We start from the raw sequence: 22,001 nt of genomic DNA on the forward strand, positions 1-22,001 counted from the left end.
GAGGAGCAATTCCTTCACCCAGAGGGTTGTAAATGTTTGGAATTCTCTACCCCAGAGGGCTGTGGATGCTGAGTCATTGAATATGTTCAAGGTTGAGATGGATAGATTTTTGCACTCTAGGGGAATCAAGGGATATGGGGATCGGGCGAGAAAGTGGAGTTGAGGTCGAAGATCAGCCATGATCTTATTGAATGGCGGAGCAGGCTCGAGGGGCCTACTTCTGCTTTTATTTCTCATGTTCTTATAACAATAATTTAAATTTAGATAGCGCCTTTCAGGCAGTGCATTCCAGATCATAACAACTCACTGTGTTTAAAAAAAAAGTCTCCTCATCCCCCCCCACCCCGGCTTTTTTGTCAATTACCTGACATCTGTGTCTTCTGGTTACCAACCCTCCCGCCACTGGAGACAGTTTCTCCCTATCTACTCTACCAAAACCCTTCATAATTTTGAACACCTCAATTAAACCTCCCCGCACTTGAACACATTTTCATTGTAAATAAGGGAGACAAATTTTTTTTAAATGTCATATCTCCATGTTTATAACAATTGTTTTCCAACTTTTTGCAATTTAGACCCTTGTTTCTGAAAGCTAATTACAGGAGCAGGTGACCAATGGAGCAGTTCAGATGACAGCACAAACTGAAACATTGAAGTTCAGGCAGTTTATTTGAGCCTAGTTTCAAGACAGAGACTGGCAGAGTTTTTAAAACAAAAACTACGCTCATCTTTTGCCTATTTATTGCCTATTAACATAACACATTCTAAAATAGGTTAGATTAGACATTCAAAATGATGCACCCGCCTTCGCTTGGAATTAACACCCCGCCCCCCCCCCCCCCCGACTATCCACTTACCTTAGTTTCGGGGGCCATTCCCTGTGGTCCCCGGCAGCTGCCCCCGATAGGCACGATTTTAACAGCAGGGCAGCTGCTTCCCTCCGATCTCCCGGCTGTTTTGGTTCGGTAGGTTGGCAAGCGGCCTGCAAACGAGACCCAGCCGTTAAAATTGGCCGACCCTGTCTGCTGCGTTCCGGCACGAGAGTTAAAATGGAGGCCAGTCTATCGTCTGCCTTACTGCGAGCAACGCCACGGGTGATGCGCTAGTATATTCTAAAACCTTCTCCATTAGATAAAGCAACAAGGTTATCAAACAGTCATGTTTTGTGAAGTACCGTTCAATAGGATTAACTAGGCTACATGGGTAAAGGAGGTTTTGAGTCCTGCTTCAGATCCAGCATGGGAATAAAATAGGAACATCCGTATGCTGCAGTATTTTTTATTTTGGGAACTATTCCTTTTGATAAATTGCGTGCACATAAATAATTTCACAGCTGTTCGGTGATCTTTTTTCCCTCTGATTATTGCTCCCAGCTTTGGCTCAGCTCTTCCATCATTCTCTTGAAATGATTGCTGGATAAGGGCTGAAGGAAAGCCCTGCCGAAGCAGGTTTTACAGCCAGCCTGTTTCCTGGCTACATTTCACAGCACACCGACGTTCTTAATGCAGTGGAGTTTTTAAAAAAAAAGAACTTATTTTCGATCTACCCCGAGGAGTCCTGTCAGCACAGCTTTCCAAGTTTACACTCGTGCTTGAGAGCACCCCTCTGCTGCAAATCAGGCAGGTAGGGGGTGTGATTGGTCTGCGCTAGTAGAGAGAAACGGGGTTCATAGCGAGTTGTGAGTCCATTTTAAACCGCGCCCGATTTTCCATCGACTTCGGTGGACGCGAACGCCGGGCCCGGTGTGAAACGGGCTGCCGATTCGCTACGAGCCCCTTTCATGCTCCTGGACCAGCCCGATTTCACCCCACTTGATGTTTCCATGTGAGAGCGCTCTGAGGCTCACAGTCCATCCAGCTGGTTGGCGTGCACGGATTTAGGAACATAGGAACAGGAATTGGCCACTCAGCCCCTCGAGCCCGTTCCAGCGTTCAGTTAGATCAGGGCTGATCTGTATCTTAACTCCATCTATCCACCTTGGTTCCGTAACCCTTAATACCCTTGCCTAACAAAAGTCTATCACTCTCGGTTTTGAAATTTCCAATTGACCCCCAGCCTCAACAGCTTTTGAGGGGAAGAGAGTTCCCTGTTTTTACTTCAAAAATGTACTACATCACATTTCTCGACAGTGAACTGCATCTGCCACCTAGATGCCCATCCTACTAGCCTATCTATGTCCTCCTGCAGTCTTTCACAGCCTTTGTCAGAATTTGCCATCCCCCCCCATTCCCCCTCTCTGATTTAGTATAATCAGCAAATTTTGATACTGTTTCTTCAATTCCTAAGGCACTGGTCAAAAACAGCAGCCTGTGAAACACCACTCACCATGTTTTCTCAGTCTGAGAAACTTCCCTTTCTCACTACTCTTAACTTTCCACCTTTTTAGCTGCCTCTCTGTCCGTGTGGCCACATTTCCCTTAATTCTGTGTGCCATTATTCTTGCCATAAGTCCCATCATATGCATTTTTTGAAAATCCATCTATAACATGTCCAATGTATTGATTTTACCTGTGTTCATTTCCCAGCACTTTAATTCACCCTTTCATTTTAAACAATGCTGGTGAGTTAAGCATTTGCAAATGTACGACCAGCTGAAAACTCCCTTCACTGTTGGGGGGTGGGGGTTTGTTTTGGGAGGTAGAGAACAGGCACTTCTTTTTTTTTTTAAATTGCTGCCTGTTAAAATTGAGAGAAAAACCTGAGTGAGACACTCACAATTCCCCACAATTGAGCCTTGATTTTTGGCAGTTTTTGATACTTTAAATCACTTGCTTTACTAATGGCCTCTGCACCCTTTAGATGAACACCCTGCATAATGGTCAATCATCTTTCCCACTGCGAATGTTAATCTTAACATTTGAATGTTAATGTTAATTCCTAGGTCCGTATCTCACTCCCTTTTGTGGATATCAAGATAACATTTGGTTTCTCTCCAGTGCTTAGGTACGGCTCCAGTCTATTACATGTCACCTGCTAGATACTTTAAAGCAAGGTGTTCCACCACCCACAGAAACCTGCCATTGTGGGTTGCTTCTCATCTCCTTAACCATTCCAGCAATGCCTGTTACAAGGGTAGGGTGCATGCTATAATGATGCACGATTGGGAAAAACTAGTAGCAGCCAGTGTGTATTGAGATAAGTCTGAAGCCTGAACTCCTGTAGAAATGAATGGAACCGTGCTGCAGTACATTTAGGTTGCCTCCATAAGCCACACCCATCACCAAAGTGACTCGGGTTGTGAGAAGAGACCCAAAATGGCGGATCTTTCTTGGTGGAGAAATTAATGGCAGCTTCAAACAGTAGGTGTATATGTGGTTAAATGTTATTATATAGATAGGGGAGTACCTTGTATTGTAGAATGAGAATATTTTGTGTCTTCACTATTCATTCCATCTTACATCGAGTCTACAGCACAGAATAGGCCATTCGGCTCACCTGGACTATGCCGGCATTTATGCTCCATATGAGCTTCCTCCCTCCATACTTAATCGAACCCTATCAGCATATCCTTCTATTCCTTTCTCCCTCCTGCTTATCTAGCTTCCCCTTCAATGTATATATGCTATTTGCCTCAACTACTCCTTGTGGTAACGCTTTCCACATTCTTACCGCAAGTGGAAACATTTTCTCTACCCTATAAAACCCATTCATTATCTTAAAGATGTCTATCAGGTCACCCTTCAGCCTTCTCTTTTCTAGAGAAAAGAGCCCCAGCCTGTTCAGCCTTTCCAGATCATTATTTCCCCTCAGTTCTGGTGTCATCCATGGGAATCTTTTTTGCACTTTCTCCAATGCCTCTATATCCCTTTTATAATATGGAGACCAGAACTGTGCACAGCACTCCCAAGTGTGGTCGAACCAAGCTTCTATACAAGTTTAAGGTGGCCTCTCTACTTTTCAATTCTATCCCTCTAGAAATGAACCCCAGTGTTTTGTTTACCTTTTTAAAGGCCATATTAACCTGCGTCGCTACTTTTAGTGATTTGTGTAACTGTACCCCCAGATCCCTTTTCTCCTGTACCCCCATTTAGACTCTTATTATCCACACATCTGCACTGGGCAAAAATAAATGCAGCATTGTACCTTTGAATAATTTCAGCTGCACAGTGGGATCCTTTGGTTTGAGAATAACTGTTTAATGCTGCAATAGTTAGTGTAATAGAACAATGTGTTATCAGTGTTAGAACATTTTCAATGGTGGGCACTAAAAAATGAAGAGTAAAAATTTTGTATGTCTTTAGGCAAATTTCAATGTAGGAGGTGTTCCATTTATACCCACTTGATTCAAAAGAGCTGAACAAATTCTTTCATATTCAAACTTTTTTCAGATTTTTAATGAAAAAAATTACTTTCATACCATACGAAATTTTAAAATATCATTATTCTAAGAATAGGATCATTATGCCAGAGGCACACTGATTGTTTAGAACATAATTGTCCTCCGAGGTGTTTATTTGTACCATAAATCATCTACTATTTAAAAACAGAGAATGGAAAGCTCAAGGGATTGGGCAGAACACCCTTGGGACTACCCTGTCATCTCCTGCCTTGGAACAATTTTTATTGAGGCCAAAAAAAGGTTTAAATTTTCAATTATGATATATGGTTGGATTTCACTTGCAACATCTGACCAGCTAGAAAACCTCAATAAAACTATTTTTTTTAAATATAAAAGCATTTTCATCTTGGGTATTATTCTGAAGACAAGGGAGGTTAGCGGCTGTGTGTTTGTTCTACCTCTCTCTCGTGTCTCCTGTATGCTCAGCGCCACGGATAGAATGTATTGAAAGGAGATTAAAAAAAACCAAGAGGACAGGGCCACGCAGGGCCTCCCCAGTGGGTCTGTCCTCCCATTTAGTGGTTTGAGCCACCTTTCTCTCTTGGCCATTTTAAAATTGGAGGGAAAATACGTGAATTTAACAAACAAAAAACAGCAAAATTGGTTGTGCATCACTTATGAGTCATTGCAGTGCTGTGAATTCTGCTGCAGCTGCATTCTCCACACAGTCTTTCACTGCACACTTGATAAACTGATAAAGATGGTAACATTTAATACAACGCAGGACCAGATGAAGGGAGTACAATAGCATTCAGTACAAAAGTCCTCTGGTCTGACATGATGCATGATTGGTAAAATCAGTGACCTGGGAAAGGACTGTTGCTGTGATACTAGAATTTTCACTGTGTGTGTGTGTGTGTGTGTGTGTGTGTGTGTGTGTGATATTTATTTCATTGTTATCTTTAATAAAATGCACTAGGTGTAAGGCATACATTATGGTGAATGATCCTAACTATGACTCCAATCTCTTGACATAATGTATTAATATAATAGAGGCTATTAACACTCCATTATGTGAATACTACTATGGTCAGTGCTTCTCTAAACTTTGCTCCTCCTAAACTACACGTACACTGTTCTACAGGCTCTTCCTCCTCTGGACATCATCACTATGCTGAAATCAAGACTCGTCGCCCTATCTCCTACTCATTCATTCCCAGGATGTCGAAAGTGTGGGAGTCCTGGCCCCTCGCAGTCTTCCCTTCCTCCTACAATCTTCAAGCTTTTGAAACACAAACTTGGCAGCCTCTAAGCACCACTCCCTGATTTACTTTATTTTCTCTTCTACTCTTTACAACCATTGGAACTTGTGTCCTATATTAGGTGTTCCATTCTATTAAAAAGAGCCCACCAAAACTTGTAAATTCGGAAAGGCACTTTTAAATAACTTTGTTTAACAAAAGAAATTATATTGATTCATTAGCATAACGATCCCTCTCTTAATCCATTCATATATAATTTTCTGTACCATGGGTCTGCACCCTTTACATCTGTTTACCGATTTTTCTTTTTCTGGCCAATTTTTGCCCCTCCCTCCTGAAGTTGTTGACATGTTCCTGACGTACAGTTGTCATTAGCACAGGTCGTTCTCCAGTACCCCTGTGTTGAGCTTTGACCTTTGAGTGTAGGCAGGCTATCCTACGCAGGGTGGGAGGGGGCCACAGCCGAGCACAATACTGACCTCGTGCACTTCCAACAAGGGTCACTGGATACTGATCAGGCCTGGTTGGCTATCCGTTCTCTAACCCAGGGGCACTGAGGTCATTGTAGTGTTACCCAGGGTGAGATCCACTAACTCATCGAGCCATTGGGAGAGCCGCGAACTTGTTTCCTCAACAAAAACGTAAACTACTGAGAGCTGAGGCAACAGTGGAAAATTTATAGAATACATTTTAGTGAGTGATCAGTGCAATTATTAGTCCACTGGTTCCTGTTAGTCATTGTTAAAATTTCAGGTATTCTAATCTATTTGATGGTTTATTCTAAAAGTTGAAAGTTGTTAAATTATATGTAATATAAATATATATAAATACAGGGTAAGCCAACAGAAATACCCACCAAGAGGTATTTCAGTTAACATTGTGTGTGTGTGTGTGTGTGTGTGTGTGTGTGTGTGTGTATTTTGGTGAGCTCGTGATTCCGCTCAGCACTGAATGACAGGACGATGTGTGTGCTGCCTGCTGAAAACATACTGAAAACACTTTGTCCTTTGGGCAGATTCAGATGTACCAACTGTCAAGACTTCTGCACGACTACCACCGGGATCTGTACAACCACCTAGAGGACAATGAGGTCAGCCCCAGCCTCTACGCGGCCCCATGGTTCCTCACCTTTTTTGCCTCCCAGTTCCCGTTAGGATTCGTAGCCAGGGTCTTTGGTAAGTGATGGTCTTCACGTTCAAGGGCTGACATAGAACAAGCATTTCCTGCCAGTTGGGAGTTTGGATAATGTTTTCCTTGAGCACAAACAGGCTTGGAACAAGAAAAGACTTTTTGGCACATCAAGCTCATTTCTTCCAGAGACAATGTACCGTTTCTCATAGCATGGACTTCACTACACTTACTTAATCTCTTGAAGGGAAATTCTTTATAAATGCCCTCATTCCCAAAGGTAATCAAGCAAAACCACAGAATACGTATCCTTCCTCACTTTGCCACTGTTCTACCCCACCTAGCTGGACTCCCTAGAAAACATATCCCTTTCTCCTTCCCCTTCCTTTGTCTCAGCTGCATGGGAACAGTGATGTTCTGTGGAACATTTCACCAGCTCAGTTTATATCTATCCCGCTTGTAACTGCACAGCATATGGATCAAAACCCAGTGTACAACACAGCCAATCGGACAATGAAAAATGGTTAAACATACAAATGGCGAAATTTCCCCCCTTTTCCTTCCTAAAGTTTTCCCATACTTCAAACCATCCCTGGATGGAAGATTAGGAGCTGCTTACAAGCTTCAGTCAGTCCATTTGCAATGATATGATGGCCAATTACAGCACTGATGGTCTTGACTGTGATTTGTTTATTATTTTGTTCAATAACCGTTTTAATAAGAAACACTCTTTCCAAATGCTATTAACCTATCTACCGGTTTTTAATATAGAATAGAATCATAGAAGTTTACAACACGGAAACAGGCCCTTCGGCCCAACATGTCCATGTCGCCCAGTTTATACCACTAAGCTAGTCCCAATTGCCTGCACTTGGCCCATATCCCTCTATACCCATCTTACCCATGTAACTGTCCAAATGCTTTTTAAAAGACAAAATTGTACCCGCCTCTACTATTACCTCTGGCAGCTCGTTCCAGACACTCACCACCCTTTGAGTGAAAAAATTGCCCCTCTGGACCCTTTTGTATCTCTCCCCTCTCACCTTAAATCTATGTCCCCTCGTTATAGACTCCCCTACCTTTGGGAAAAGATTTTGACTATCTACCTTATCTATGCCCCTCATTATTTTATAGACTTCTATAAGATCACCCCTAAAACTCCTACTCTCCAGGGAAAAAAGGTCTCAGACTATCCAACCTCTCCCTATAAGTCAAACCATCAAGTCCCGGTAGCATCCTCGTAAATCTTTTCTGCACTCTTTCTAGTTTAATAATATCCTTTCTATAATAGGGTGACCAGAACTGTACACAGTATTCCAAGTGTGGCCTTACTAATGTCTTGTACAACAAGACATCCCAACTCCTGTATTCAATGTTCTGACCAATGAAACCAAGCATGCTGAATGCCTTCTTCACCACCCTATCCACCTGTGACTCCACTTTCAAGGAGCTATGAACCTGTACTCCTAGATCTCTTTGTTCTATAACTCTCCCCAACGCCCTACCATTAATGGAGTAGGTCCTGGCCCGATTCGATCTCCCAAAATGCATCACCTCACATTTATCTAAATTAAACTCCATCTGCCATTCATCGGCCCACTGGCCCAATTTATCAAGATCCCGTTGCAATCCTAGATAACCTTCTTCACTGTCCACAATGCCACCAATCTTGGTGTCATCTGCAAACTTACTAACCATGCCTCCTAAATTCTCATCTAAATCCTTAATATAAATAACAAATAACAGCGGACCCAGCACCGATCCCTGAGGCACACCGCTGGTCACAGGCCTCCAGTTTGAAAAACAACCCTCTACAACCACCCTCTGTCTTCTGTCGTCAATCCAATTTTGTATCCAATTGGCTACCTCACCTTGGATCCCATGAGATTTAACCTTATGTAACAACCTACCATGCGGTACCTTGTCAAAGGCTTTGCTAAAGTCCATGTAGACCACGTCTACTGCACAGCCCTCATCTATCTTCTTGGTTACCCCTTCAAAAAACTCAATCAAATTCGTGAGACATGATTTTCCACTCACAAAACCATGCTGACTGTTCCTAATCAGTCCCTGCCTCTCCAAATGCCTGTAGATCCTGTCTTTCAGAATACCCTCTAACAACTTACCCACTACAGATGTCAGGCTCACCGGTCTGTAGTTCCCAGGCTTTTCCCTGCTGCCCTTCTTAAACAAAGGCACAACATTTGCTACCCTCCAATCTTCAGGCACCTCACCTGTAGCTGTCGATGATTCAAATATCTCTGCTAGGGGACCCGCAATTTCCTCCCTAACCTCCCATAACGTCCTGGGATCCATTTCATCAGGTCCCGGAGATTTATCTACCTTGATGCACGTTAAGACTTCCAGCACCTCCCTCTCTGTAATATGTACACTCCTCAAGACATCACTATTTATTTCCCCAAGTTCCCTAACATCCATGCCTTTCTCAACCGTAAATACCGAGGTGAAATATTCATTCAGGATCTCGCCCATCTCTTGTTCCGCACATAGATGACCTTGTTGATCCTTAAGAGGCCCTACTCTCTCCTTAGTTACTCTTTTGCCCTTTATGTATTTGTAGAAGCTCTTTGGATTCTCCTTTGCAGTGATAAAGTGGGAGTCGAGATAGTTGGAATTATTTATTGATCTCTTGTTTACATTAATTATTCAGCAGCATGGACTGATTAACTTCCCTCTGATCCCCTCAAGCTCTGCATTACCTCAGTCAAAGCTTTAAATTCAGTTCCTTTCAACAATTCAGCTTCGGGGTATTTTAGATATCTAGCTGTATCACTTATTAACAATGTAAATATTAGAAGAAAATTAATACATTATAACACCAGTAAGTCAGAGAGGAATTAAAGTGGCCCTCCTATTGGTACTGAGCAGTAAGGTCACACGCAGACACTGTTCAAATTCTAGTGAGTCATTGGGGCAAATTTTAACCCCCAAGAACAGGTGGATTGGGGGCGGGTGGGGAGTTAAAATTGATTTTTCGAGCGTGACCGGTGTCCAAGACGCCCCCCCCACCCCCGATGTCCGACTGCTCCCCCCTTCCCCCCCCACAACAGTCACCCCTCCCCCCCCCGCCATCCAACCCCCAAAGATCCTAATTGCTCCCAGACCCCCAACCAAACTCCAACTTACCTTTCATCTGCTCCCCGGTTGCTTTCCTGCCCAACAGGCACACTCAGCCTGTCGATCAAGTTGGCTATCAGGCGGGAATCTGATGGAAAAATTTTAAAACAGATCCAACCGTTGAATTTGATAGGATCCACGGGAAACCCTTACACCTGGGTTTCCCATCCGCAAACCACCCCTCCCATCCCCACCGCTGTCTTCCCAGCTCCAAGTCGTTGTGTTAAAAGTATATCTAGACAAACTTTTAAAATATATGGCATGCATTTAAATATATCAATTCATTTCCAACTTTTGCCCTGATGACACAAAATAGCAATAAATGACTGGAGACAGATGAAAGCTGTGTCATTTAAACATATTAGAAATATTAAGGCATTTTCTGCACTTGGAATAGTCGCAATTGAAATGAAGATGGGTGATTTAATGGGTTAGCAAACACTTCTTTCTCCTCTGGGACCTGGATTTAAATCCATCCCATCCTGAAAGTCTCCTCTTTCCTATAGGTCTAAGGGTCCTACGCAAAATTATTTCAGGCAGTTTCAACAAATTTCCTAATGGTTGTGGGCCCTCAACCCCAAACTGCTCATCACCCAGTATTAATTGCACTAAATTGGTAAAGATAGAAAGAACATGCATTTATATAGCGCCTTTCACGACCTCAGGACATCCAAAGTGCTTTACAGCCGATGGTACTTTTGAAGTGCAGCTACTGTTGTAATGTAGAAAATGTGGCAGCCAAATTGCGCACAGCAAGGTTCCACAAACAGCAATGTGATAATGACCAGATAATCTGTTTGTGAGGGATAAATATTGGCCAGGACACTGAGGAGAATGCCCCTGCTCTTCTTCGAAATAGTGCCACGGGATTTTTTACATCCACCTGAGAGGGCAGACGGAGCCTCGGTTTAAAGTCTCCTCCAAAAGATGTCACCTCCGACAGTGCCGCACTCGAGTGTCCATCTGTAATTTTGTGGTTAAGTCTCTCGAGTGGGACTTGAACCTACAACCTTCTGACTCAGAGATGAGAGTGCTACCCACTGAGCCACGGCTGAACCTACATGTAGTCTCATTACTGGTTGGTGTGAGAAAGAAATATGTCTCTTGTAGCAGTAGTCCTTCCGATGTTGGAACAGAATAATGGGAGCATTACTCTGGAATGGCTTCTGCTGTATGTGACCTCACAGCACTGAATCTGATTGTGGGAGCCAAAAATGAAAGCTGTTCCCCATTTCTTGACAATCATTTCTTTCACCCCAACAAGCACAAAAAAGGAGGGGGAGGTGGGGGGGAGAATTAAAAAAAAATTCAAATCAAATTTAATTTCAGTAATTTAATTTGATACTACTCTTGAAGAATAAACGGAATGCTCGAAGCTACGATGTTCACTTATTTACAGTTTTTGGCCTGTCCTGCATAGCTCATTTGCACCTGTGTCACGGAAGAGGTATCGGGTGCCTCTCGTTTGTGGGAGGAAATCAGGACTGGTCAGCAGTAACCATGGTAACAGAACCACTAGCAGCAACTCCTCAGACCGAGAGTGGCTAACATATGCTGTTCAGTCGCAGTTATATGGTGGGTTTCACTGTATACAAAGAGTGCGGCAATATTGGCACTGCCAGTAAACTGTGATGAACTCCGAGACCTCAATGTATGTTGGGAACTTTGGAAAATGTCCGACCTCCACTTGGCAACTGCCCAAGGTAGCAGATTAAAAAGGAAGAAATCACCACTCGGGGAATTATGAACACAGGCCCACAGCTGACCACTCTGTGGGATAGTGTTGGAGAATTCTTAAGAACAGCCCTTGAGCAACGCAGTATTCTGGATTGTAGTGCTTGACAGTGTTAATGAATAACACTGTTGGAAAGACATCACAGTGGTGCAGCATGCACTTTTTCACAGGTAAGCTGCTTTAGTAAATAGCTCCTACGGGACCTCCTTGGAGGAACTGATCTGTCTGGAGTGCTGAGAAGTTGTGACAACATCATACAGTATTTAAAAAACCAAAAAAACCCGTGCTGATTTAGGTTTTGTTCTAACTTTCCACTTACCAACAAATAGATAAGACTTTTGACTTGAAAGCGTTTGTTCATATGAAATGTTCTTACTAACATGAAGACTGTAATCTCTTTCCTTTTTCAAAAACAGATGTAATGTTTCTCCAAGGGACTGACGTGATATTTAAGGTGGCACTCAGCCTGCTGAGCAGTCACGAGACATTAATTATGCAGTGTGATAGCTTCGAGAGCATAGTAGATTTCATAAAGTCCACCATTCCGAATTTGAATCACACGCAAATGGAGAAAACTATTGTCCAGGTACTAATGTCATTATTTTGCACTGTAAACCTGTAGATGTCATTGCCCGGATTTGCATTGTTGAGGCCTTTTTGATATTTTTAGAGAGTCAGACACAGATAAAGGGTATCTCATAGCTAGTCCGATGATAGCACAAGTATCTTCATGATATCTACTAACCTGTTTTATGTAAGCGACAACTTGCAACTACCTCCTCCCCCCCCCTAAAAAAACTAATTAAAATGTTCTTTTTAATCTCCTTTACTTCCATTTACTACCAATCAATAATTTTCAGATTGAATCTTAGAGTAGTTTACATTAGAGGAAATAGAATACCATGTTTATGGTAGGATGGGAATATGAAAACAAAGTATTTTGCATTGTTTAAACCAACAAACTCCAAACTGCTGTAATTTATCCATTTAGAGTACTAATTTTAAACTGAGAAGCGTACCTAATACTCATAGTGATTTAGTGTTTTACCATCTCAGTGCTTACCTCTGATATAATAAAGACACTGTGGCCATAAGTACAGCCTGGCCTGTTAGCGTGTGCTGTTCTATAAATCATCCTGTGGGATAATATAAGGCCGTTAATAGTCACGTATTAGTCCAAGGGTGCAATAAAGTTAATGTTACTTGTAATTTACAGACCAGTCTCGTGAAGCATTTGACCTCAAGTTACAGAAAGAGCCTAAGGTTTATGGCACTGTTGATCACTTCTAAGTAATGCTGTTAGAGCAATCCTCAACAGTGGTCAGTATTGTATTCAGTATGTTTTACTGCTTGTTTAATACATATCAAGCGTAGCTTTATACATTTAGATAGCACAGTTGTGCTATACTTAAGTGATGATGTGGAGATGCCGGTGATGGACTGGGGTTGACAAATGTAAAGAATCTTACAACACCAGGTTATAGTCCAACAATTTTATTTGAAAATCACAAGCTTTCGGAGATTATCTCCTTCGTCAGGTGAGCGTGGGACTCCTTGAACGTTTCGCATTTGCTCACCTGACGAAGGAGATAATCTCCGAAAGCTTGTGATTTTCAAATAAAATTGTTTACATTTATACTTAAGTGATTTTCCCCCCCATTCATTTGTCCTGCCTAATAACTAATATCTTAAAAAAAACCTGCTAATCAGGATTCTGTACTATTATAACAGTTTTGTAAGTGGCTGGTGTTTGAGCAGGTTATTTAATGCATGGTCCTGCTGACCCACCAAAGGTCCTGATGGTCAATCCAGTCTAAGGTACCATTGTCAGTGGTACAGAATGTGAGTGAGCACATTGGACTGTGTTCTATTAATTAAATACTTCAACACAAACTAACATCACTCGTTGTGTGAAAAAGATGTTTCCTTTCACTTACCCTAAGCTACCTTAATGAAGAAATTTTTCTTTTTACAGTTTAGATAATTTAGCCAGGAAGCATAAATTAGCAGGGTTTCAGTTTCCCAATATCCTAGAAATGTCACACCAGCATAGCCTGTATTTGTATTCTGCAAGATACAGAAGCATCCTGCTCATACATTTCAGTATTGTCCCACCCATCTCCTTCCATGCATTATCTGCCTGTACGACTGGCTCTAAAGTGCTTAATAAAGGATGTTTGAGATGCTTCTTCTGGGTTTCAATACATGTAACTACACTAACTCCCTGTCCAGGAAGGCCTCGATTTTAAAATTCTCATCCTTGTTTTCAAATCCCTCGACGGCCTCACCCCTCCCTATCTCTGTAACCTCCTCCGCACTTTAACCCTCTGAGATCTCTACACCCCTCTAATTCTGACTTCTTGCGCATCCCCGATTTTCATTGCCCCACTATTGCCGGCCATGCCTTCAGCTACTTAGGCCCTAAGCTCTGGAATTCCCTCCCTAAACCTCTCTGCCTCTCTACCTCTCTCTCCTCCTTTAAACGCTCCAGAAAACCTACCTCTCACCTGTCCTAATATCTCCTTATGTGGCTCGGTGTCAAATTTTGTCTGATAACGCTCCTGTGAAGCACCTTGGGACGTTTCACTAAGTTGAAGGCGCTATATCAATACAAGTTGTTGTTGTTCGTGTGCAAGTTATATATGACCTTTATAATGGGCTTTACTGTGGCATTCACAAATCCTCTTCTCCCTTGCTATCATCTTTTGTCTTTCTCCATGTTTTTTTTTATTCGTCCATGGGATGTGGGCGTCGCTGGCGAGGCCGGCATTTATTGCCCATCCCTAATTGCCCTTGAGAAGGTGGTGGTGAGCCGCCTTCTTGAACCGCTGCAGTCCGTGTGGTGACGGTTCTCCCACTGTGCTGTTAGGAAGGGAGTTCCAGGATTTTGACCCAGCGACGATGAAGGAACGGCGATATATTTCCAAGTCGGGATGGTGTGTGACTTGGAGGGGAACGTGCAGGTGGTGTTGTTCCCATGTGCCTGCTGCTCTTGTCCTTCTAGGTGGTAGAGGTCGCGGGTTTGGGAGATGCTTATTAATTGTTGTGATTCTCAGACTTTTGTGACTTCTAGTTTGGGGACGTATGTATGTTTTTCCACTTCAGCTTGACCCTCTGCTTGTTGCGATAGCTGGGAGGGTAGGTGATATACATGGCTGTTATCAGTACCCCTCTGTGTTCAGTGGTAGGAGGGACACATTTGTCAGTTAGATACAATTTGTAAATGGACAGAAGGATTGCAGACAAATTTTAACATGGGGATGAAAGTAGTATTCAACCCCAGTCCTGTATAATCTTTGCTCCTGCCTTATAATAATTGACCCCTTCCATATTACCTTTGGCCCTGCCCTGGAACCTTTCCCTATTAAACACTTGCAACACTTCCCTCTTGCTGATCACAACTGGGCAGTAAGACTCTCAGCTATGTTCCCCACCACTGAATAGAGAACTCATTCAGACAAATACTGGTCCCTGAACGTGACGAGACCACAATTGGAGTACATGAATAGATGGAAGCACTCCAATTAAATCAAAAGACAGATGGAACTTTCCTTACAGTTAACCAAACCTTCTGCTGCCTTTCATTCCTGTGTAGTCAACAGCACTGACAGACCATTGAGTCACCCAAATGGGCCTAAAAATAAGGGTTTTAAACCCCCTTCCCCATATATCCCAAAGTTTGTGTAGTTTAGCTGGATTCAGAATTTGCCTCAGTGTTCACTTCAGTCCCCAATGTATACTTTCTGGGATGGCACAAGTATACATAGAGGTTAGCACTATTATTCTGAGTGCAGTCAGTCCAATCTCGTGCTATCCTCCTTGGTCTGACCCTTTTCAATGATCAACAGATCTCACACTGGATGCAGGTTGATAGTGTAGAAAGTTAGCATTGAGGAGTAAAACATTGGCCCAGAATTTGCTGGATCGGGACATCTCGCGGCGAGTGCCCTGAATTGGATTTTTTACCTCGCCCTTCAGGTCGTATTATTTTTGCGCCGCAAATTACTGGACGTGTGAGCTGATTATCGCACGGAGAGAGTAACAGGACATCTGGGACTTCTTGAACAATGGGACCCACAGTCTATCTCCTTAGCCAATGAAATTTAATGCAAGGAATCTTACAACACCAGGTTATAGTCCAACTGTTTTATTTGAAAATCACAAGCTTTCGGAGGCTTTCTCCTTCGTCAGGTGAGTCCCCACACTCACCTGACGAAGGAGAAAGCCTCCGGAAGCTTGTGATTTTCAAATAAAACAGTTGGACTATAACCTGGTGTTGTAAGATTCCTTGCATTTGTCAACCCCAGTCCATCACCGGCATCTCCACATCAATGAAATTTAAGGATAGAGAAAGAAACAGAGGGAACGACGGAGAAGGAAATAGGGTGAATTAGTGAAATTTGATACAGAAAGTGAAATATAGAGAGGGGAAGAAATTTTGAATTAAGAGAGAGAGAAAAAAGAGACAAAGAAAAAGTAAAATTTAGAAAACCTCTAGCAACAATTTACTGCAGGAGTAAAACTGCACAGTTTCAATTGTTCCCTTTCTGGGCCTCCAAGGTTGAGTTTCATGTCAGGACCATAAATCACGTAATTAATAGCCCTAAATTACGACATAAAATACCAGCCATAAATGTTTGCGGCGAGATTCATTCGTATTTACGGCGCAAATCCAGCAATTTCTTGAAACTCACGGGGAGGTTGACGGTGAGCTCTGGTTTTTGCGAGGGTAGCGGCAGAGCGGCACAAATCGTCCAGCAATTTGTGACGATTCGCAACTCATGGCGTATCTCTTCCTCGCCACAAATTGCACTAATTACGGCGGGCGAGTGAACTCTCCATTATTTTTCCAGCAATTTCTGGGCCATTATTTCATTGCAAGATGTACAAGATTAATCTTAAATTTTTGATCAGTATATGGAGATAATTTTACGATACCCTGTATGTAGGTTCTGCGGACAAGGCCACAATCCACTTTTGGATATAGAACTGTGTGACAGAACTAGCTTCTCTAACTGCAATTCTAAAACAAGAGACTCCCTTAATCGCCATTTTCAATGAATCATCTCTGGATGTGTTGTAGGTATTTGAGATGGAGATTTCAAAACAGCTCCATGCCTACGAGGTGGAGTACCATGTGTTGCAGGATGAGATGGTGGAGGCCTCATCTCCCTGTGATAATGGGGATCGTCTGGAGAAGCTGGAGAGAGCAAATAATCAGCTCAAGAGACAGAACATGGAGCTGCTGGAGAAACTCCAGGTAACAATGGCTTCGACAATAAAATTATTAACGTAGAAGGTCCAAATAATCGTATCTCTTGGTGTGAAAGGGGCGGGCTGTGTTTTTTGCTCGACAGTCAGCATACTCTCTGATTTTCATATTTTTTGCCAGGCAAATTAATTTTAATCCTGTCATGACGGTTGCTGCTGAATATAAAGTCACAATTACCGTTCATCATTCAGTTTTTATGTAGGTCCCTATTAATCTGTATGGTCAAAGTTATTTTTGTACAAATGGCTAATCTCTCAGACAAAACTGCAGTCTTACCCTCAGCGGCCCTAATATTACTGGGCTGATGTTTCCATATTAAAAGAAAGAAAGAGAGAGAAAAAGAAAGAATGAATTAGCATCTATATAGTGCTTTTCACATCCTCACTGTCCTAAATTGGATAGCCAGGTACTGAAGGATAGAATACTAGAGCCCGGTCTTCAGTTGCTTCCAAGCCTTTATTCACACAGAACAACATCACATATCATGTACCCCCTAGATGAGCTCACTCCTATAAATGGATACAAGAGAGTCCCCAACTGATACCCACCACCTGAATACGATTAACACTAATTGATATAAATCACATGGATACAATTAACAGTCACGATGTCCCAAAGGCTTCACAGTCAATGAATTACTTGTGAAGTGAAGTCAGCGTTGTGTTGGCAAACGTAGCAGTCAATTTGCACATGGCAAGATCCCACGAAGAGATCATTGACAAGTTAGTCTGCTTTGATGGTGGCAGTTAGAGGATAAATGTTGGCCAGGACATGGGGGAAAGCCCCTGCCTCCTCTTTGAACAGAGCCACGGGATCCTTAATATCCTGAAAAGGCAGAAGGGACCTTGATTTAATGTCGCACCCGACAACCATGCAGCCCTCCCTCAGAACTGCACTGAAGTGGCAGCATAGATTATGTGCTGAAGGTATGGAATAGGGCTTGAAAACTCAGCCTTCTGACTCGGAGGTGAGTGTGCTATTAACCAAGCTAAACTCAGGCTAGAAGTTAGTGTTTACAGCCAGGAGCAAAAACAGAAATACGAGGGCAGATTTTCCAAGTCCAAACCCATGGCGAAGGACCTTGGCTGATTAGAAAATCACGGGTGGTCCAATATATGCTGGCAGCGGGTGAAGACTCGAAAAATTTACCCTTTTGATGTGGTAAGATTTTACACCCGCCCAATGGGAAATGATGCAGCCCAATGGCATTTCACTTTTAAAGCTTATAGTATGGTTTATATAAGTACTTTGGGCCAGGTTAAAATTCCACGCACATCTATTTTCCTGGACTTGGGGACTTGAGATTATTTGATCTGTTGGGGGTTTATTGTTTGAATCTTGCCCCCACCAGCCGCATACGTGGGGAAAATGGCAAGCAGAGTGCCCGTGATTTTCCGATATGTGCAGCCAGCAAATGAGGTTCGAAACTGCAAGATGATCCCCACAGTGTAGCTCCATTTTCATTTCACTGATCAGGCAAACTGTTGCATTGTTTCTATAAAATCAGTCAGCTTCCCAATAATTTGTGGGACACAGCACTGCCTGGTGTGGAACTGAGGCATGCAGGAAGGTCCCAGATGGAAAGCCGACCTATGCTGAGATAGCTGGTCACAGCTGATCCTCGGCTCACGGGATAAGACGGGGGAGGGAGGTAAAGTCAGTCAGGATTCCTTCTCTCGATCACGATTCAAGTGACCCCTGCTAAAAAGCGAACGCATGTGGAAGTCTAGTGAAGATCGGATTAGGTTCTGCTGTGGTGCCATCCCCTGCCCCCCATGGTAGATTAGCCTGCCAGCACTCACTGTAAAGTCGCAAGTGAAGAATGGCAACTTAGGGGAGGTGCAGAGGGATGCCCTGTCTCTGGAACTGTACCCCAGCGAGCCTTCAGGAGAAGCCAGCAGAAAAGAGAAAGAAAATTAAAGGACAAAAAAAAATGAAGAAGGTGCTAACACTGTACTTGGTCCTGGAGTCACGCGAGTCCACACATGCTGGTAAATGGGCTAATGCTGTACTGCCTCCTCTGTTTGGTCTCTGTTTCGGTAATAAGCCGCTAAGCACTACCTTCTCACTTCATTTCGCAGGCTACCCGCTTCAAAATACAGAACCTGGAAGCCAGCATTGAATGCATTTTGAGCCGGGAAAATAAAATGAAGCTTTTGATCCGTACGATGGAGCAGGAAAAGCAGACGCACTTAAAGACTATGGAACACATGCGCAAATATTTGCCACCGGACGCACTGTCCGATGGAGAACTTCTGCCAAGGAGGAACTCAGGGTTTTTCTCATCAAGAAAGCCAGAGGTGATGGACGAGGAGGTGGACAGTAGCACAGTTAAAATAGGAAATAATAAGCCATGAAAAGGGAAGAGCAAAAGCAAGGGAGTGCAGCAGTAGGAGTCCAATAGCCATTATGATGAGGAAAGTGCATGCTTTACTAGGCCTCTGAGCCATTGCATTACTGGCGCAGGCACGATGGGCCAAACGGCCTCCTTCTGTGCTGTATAATTCTATGATTACACTGTATGTGGCTCAGAAGAAATTGTATGAAGGCCTTTGTAATGTAAAAATGGGGAATGTAGAAAGTGTGGTATCCAAAATGTCCTTTTTTAAAAAAAAAATAAAACTTTAACACTCCTCCAGCTGGGTTATTCGGTGTTTAGTAAGTTTAGAATCACGGTTGGAAACTGAAAATTTCTACTGCGCAGTGACTACAGCTTCTGTTGTATTTCTTTTTGTTGTACTTCAGCATGGGAGCTACTTGATCATTAAAGCAAAAGAACACGGGGATGGTTCTGTGACAATTCTTCTTTTCCTGCCGTATTTAGTTAACTGGTGTGAGGATGATCGACTTGTTGAAAATCATGTGGCAAATGTAAAAAAAAGACATGATTTTTGAAAAAATGAAAAGAATGTATTTTCTCTCCAAAGAACAGCGTGTTTCTAATCTGAAGCCTGTTTTACTGTGGTAAATAAAAATAATAAAACCAATTAATTTCTTCACGACTACAAATGGTTGACTGCTGTTGAAGAATGGGATGGTGCTGCATTTAACCAGCGCCTCTGTAAAGACCAGTACTTGCAAAGTGCCAAATCCCACTGCTTACACATCAGCTGATGTTGCAGTGTGCCAGCGACTCAGAAGCTCGTCCCTATGCAATGTAACTGGCTAAAGTTTGAAGAAGGACAATATTAAGAAAGGAAATCAAAAAATTGGAATGGCTGCTGCCGTTTCTTCCAACCATTCAGTTCCAAAGTGTTTCATTCTTCACTCTGTGCGCGTGTGTGTGTTAAAATGTAACCAAATCATATAAAATGATGTCTGTATAGTATGTACTGGTGCAGGTTCTGTACAACAAAGCCTATTTTCTCTTTTTGGAGTCTGATGTTGTTTGAGACATCTTCCAACAGGTCAATTCAAAGAAATTCAAATAAAAGAAGAAAATAACTTCAAACTGGTGGTTGCAATGAACTAAAATGTATGGACTTGTCCTTATTTTTAAGACTGGTATACACCAAAACAAGTTACATTTTTATACCAAATGAGTGGTCAAACTGCATAAACCGGTGTTAAGAGCATTACACTGGTGTCTAGAAGCGCCTCGATGAATCGGGAGTGTGCAGAGTGCATATATTTTGTAAACACGCCTCTGAGGCAAAAACTCTCATCAGAGTAACTCAGAGTGAAATTACCTCAACACAATGCAGGCTGCTTTAGCTCAATGGTGACACAGCTCAATCCTTAAGTAACGGGATCTGCTTGAACTCAGCTCCTCTCCATAAATCACATAATTTCACTGGAATGTGGACTATAGATCAGCTGTAAAATAAAACCATTTTAACCAGTTACAGTTCACAGGTCTTCTGATCAAATGAATATGCTACTCTCCTAACTCAAAATTATGAGAGGTTTTGATAGAATAGATAGGGAGAAACTGTTTCCACTGGCAGTAGGGTTAGTAACCAGAGGACACAGATTTAAGGCATTTTGCAACAGTGTTCACTGGGTAGAGCTTAGGGGTAGAGACTCTGGCTGATTCTTCCCCTCCCTGACCCAGGAGTGCTGAGGCCAAGGTGATTTGCTTTTGATTGGTTGGCTTGGGAATCATTGTTACATCTTTAAGGGAATACACAATGAATGGGAGGACCCTAGGCAAGACAGAGGGTCAGAGGGATCTTGGTGTGCAAGTTCACAGATCCCTTAAGGCGGCGGAACAGGTAGATAAGGTGGTAAAGAAGGCATATGGGATACTTGCCTTTATTAGCCGAGGCATAGAATACAAGAGCAAGGAGGTTATGATGGAGCTGCATAAAACACTGGTTAGGCCACAGCTGGAGTACTGTGTGCAGTTCTGGTCGCCACACTACAGGAAGGATGTGATCGCTTTGGAGAGGGTGCAGAGGAGATTCACCAGGATGTTACCAGGGCTGGAGCGCTTCAGCTATGAAGAGAGACTGGGAAGATTGGGTTGGTTTTCCTTGGAGCAGAGGAGGCTGAGGGGGGACATGATTGAGGTGTACAAAATTATGAGGGGCACAGATAGGATGGATACTAAGGAGCTTTTTCCCTTCGTTGAGGGTTCTATAACAAGGGGACATAGATTCAAGGTAAAAGGTGGGAGGTTTAGAGGGGATTTGAGAAAGAACTTTTTCACCCAGAGGGTGGTTGGAGTCTGGAACTCACTGCCTGGAAGGGTTGTGGAGGCAGGAACCCTCACAACATTCAAGAAGCATTTGGATGAGCATTTGAAATGCCATAGCATACAAGGCTACGGACCAAATGCTGGAATATGGGATTAGAGTAGACAGGGCTTGATGGCCGGCGCGGACACGATGGGCCGAAGGGCCTCTATCCGTGCTGTATAACTCTATGACTCTTAAACTCAGGTGATCTGGAATGACATGAGTAAGGGAAGCCCTTTGCAGGGTGCCTGGTGACAATAGGATCAATCTGATTAAGAAGAAAGTACTTGCATTTATATCGAGCCTTTCATGATCTCAAGACGTCCTAAAGCACCTTACAGCCAGTACTTTAGAAGTGTAGTCACTGTTGTAATGCAGGAAACCATAGACTGCATTATGTCCATACCAAGTATTTGTGCGAATTATAGAAAGGTTACAGCACGGAAGGAGGCCATTGAGCCCAATGAGTCCGTGCTGGCTCTATGTAAAAGCAATCCAACTAGTCCCA

General features: G+C 42.9%; 1 protein-coding gene across 5 annotated transcripts in view; it reads left to right on the top strand.

Moving 5' to 3' along the window:
• Positions 1-20,288, top strand: part of tbc1d4 (TBC1 domain family, member 4) — a 215,932-nt gene extending 195,644 nt beyond the window's left edge. For all 5 annotated transcript variants that reach the window (XM_067986534.1, XM_067986535.1, XM_067986537.1 and 2 more), the window contains 4 exons: positions 6,557-6,716; positions 11,959-12,128; positions 16,626-16,802; positions 18,896-20,288. In XM_067986534.1, coding sequence (XP_067842635.1) covers positions 6,557-6,716; positions 11,959-12,128; positions 16,626-16,802; positions 18,896-19,171 — 783 coding nt within the window. In that variant the 3' untranslated portion in view covers positions 19,172-20,288. The remainder of the gene's footprint in view (positions 1-6,556; positions 6,717-11,958; positions 12,129-16,625; positions 16,803-18,895) is intronic.
• Positions 20,289-22,001: the final 1,713 nt, after the last annotated feature.

This window comes from Heptranchias perlo, chromosome 6, assembly GCF_035084215.1.
Source record: "Heptranchias perlo isolate sHepPer1 chromosome 6, sHepPer1.hap1, whole genome shotgun sequence".
Lineage (NCBI taxonomy): Eukaryota > Metazoa > Chordata > Chondrichthyes > Hexanchiformes > Hexanchidae > Heptranchias > Heptranchias perlo.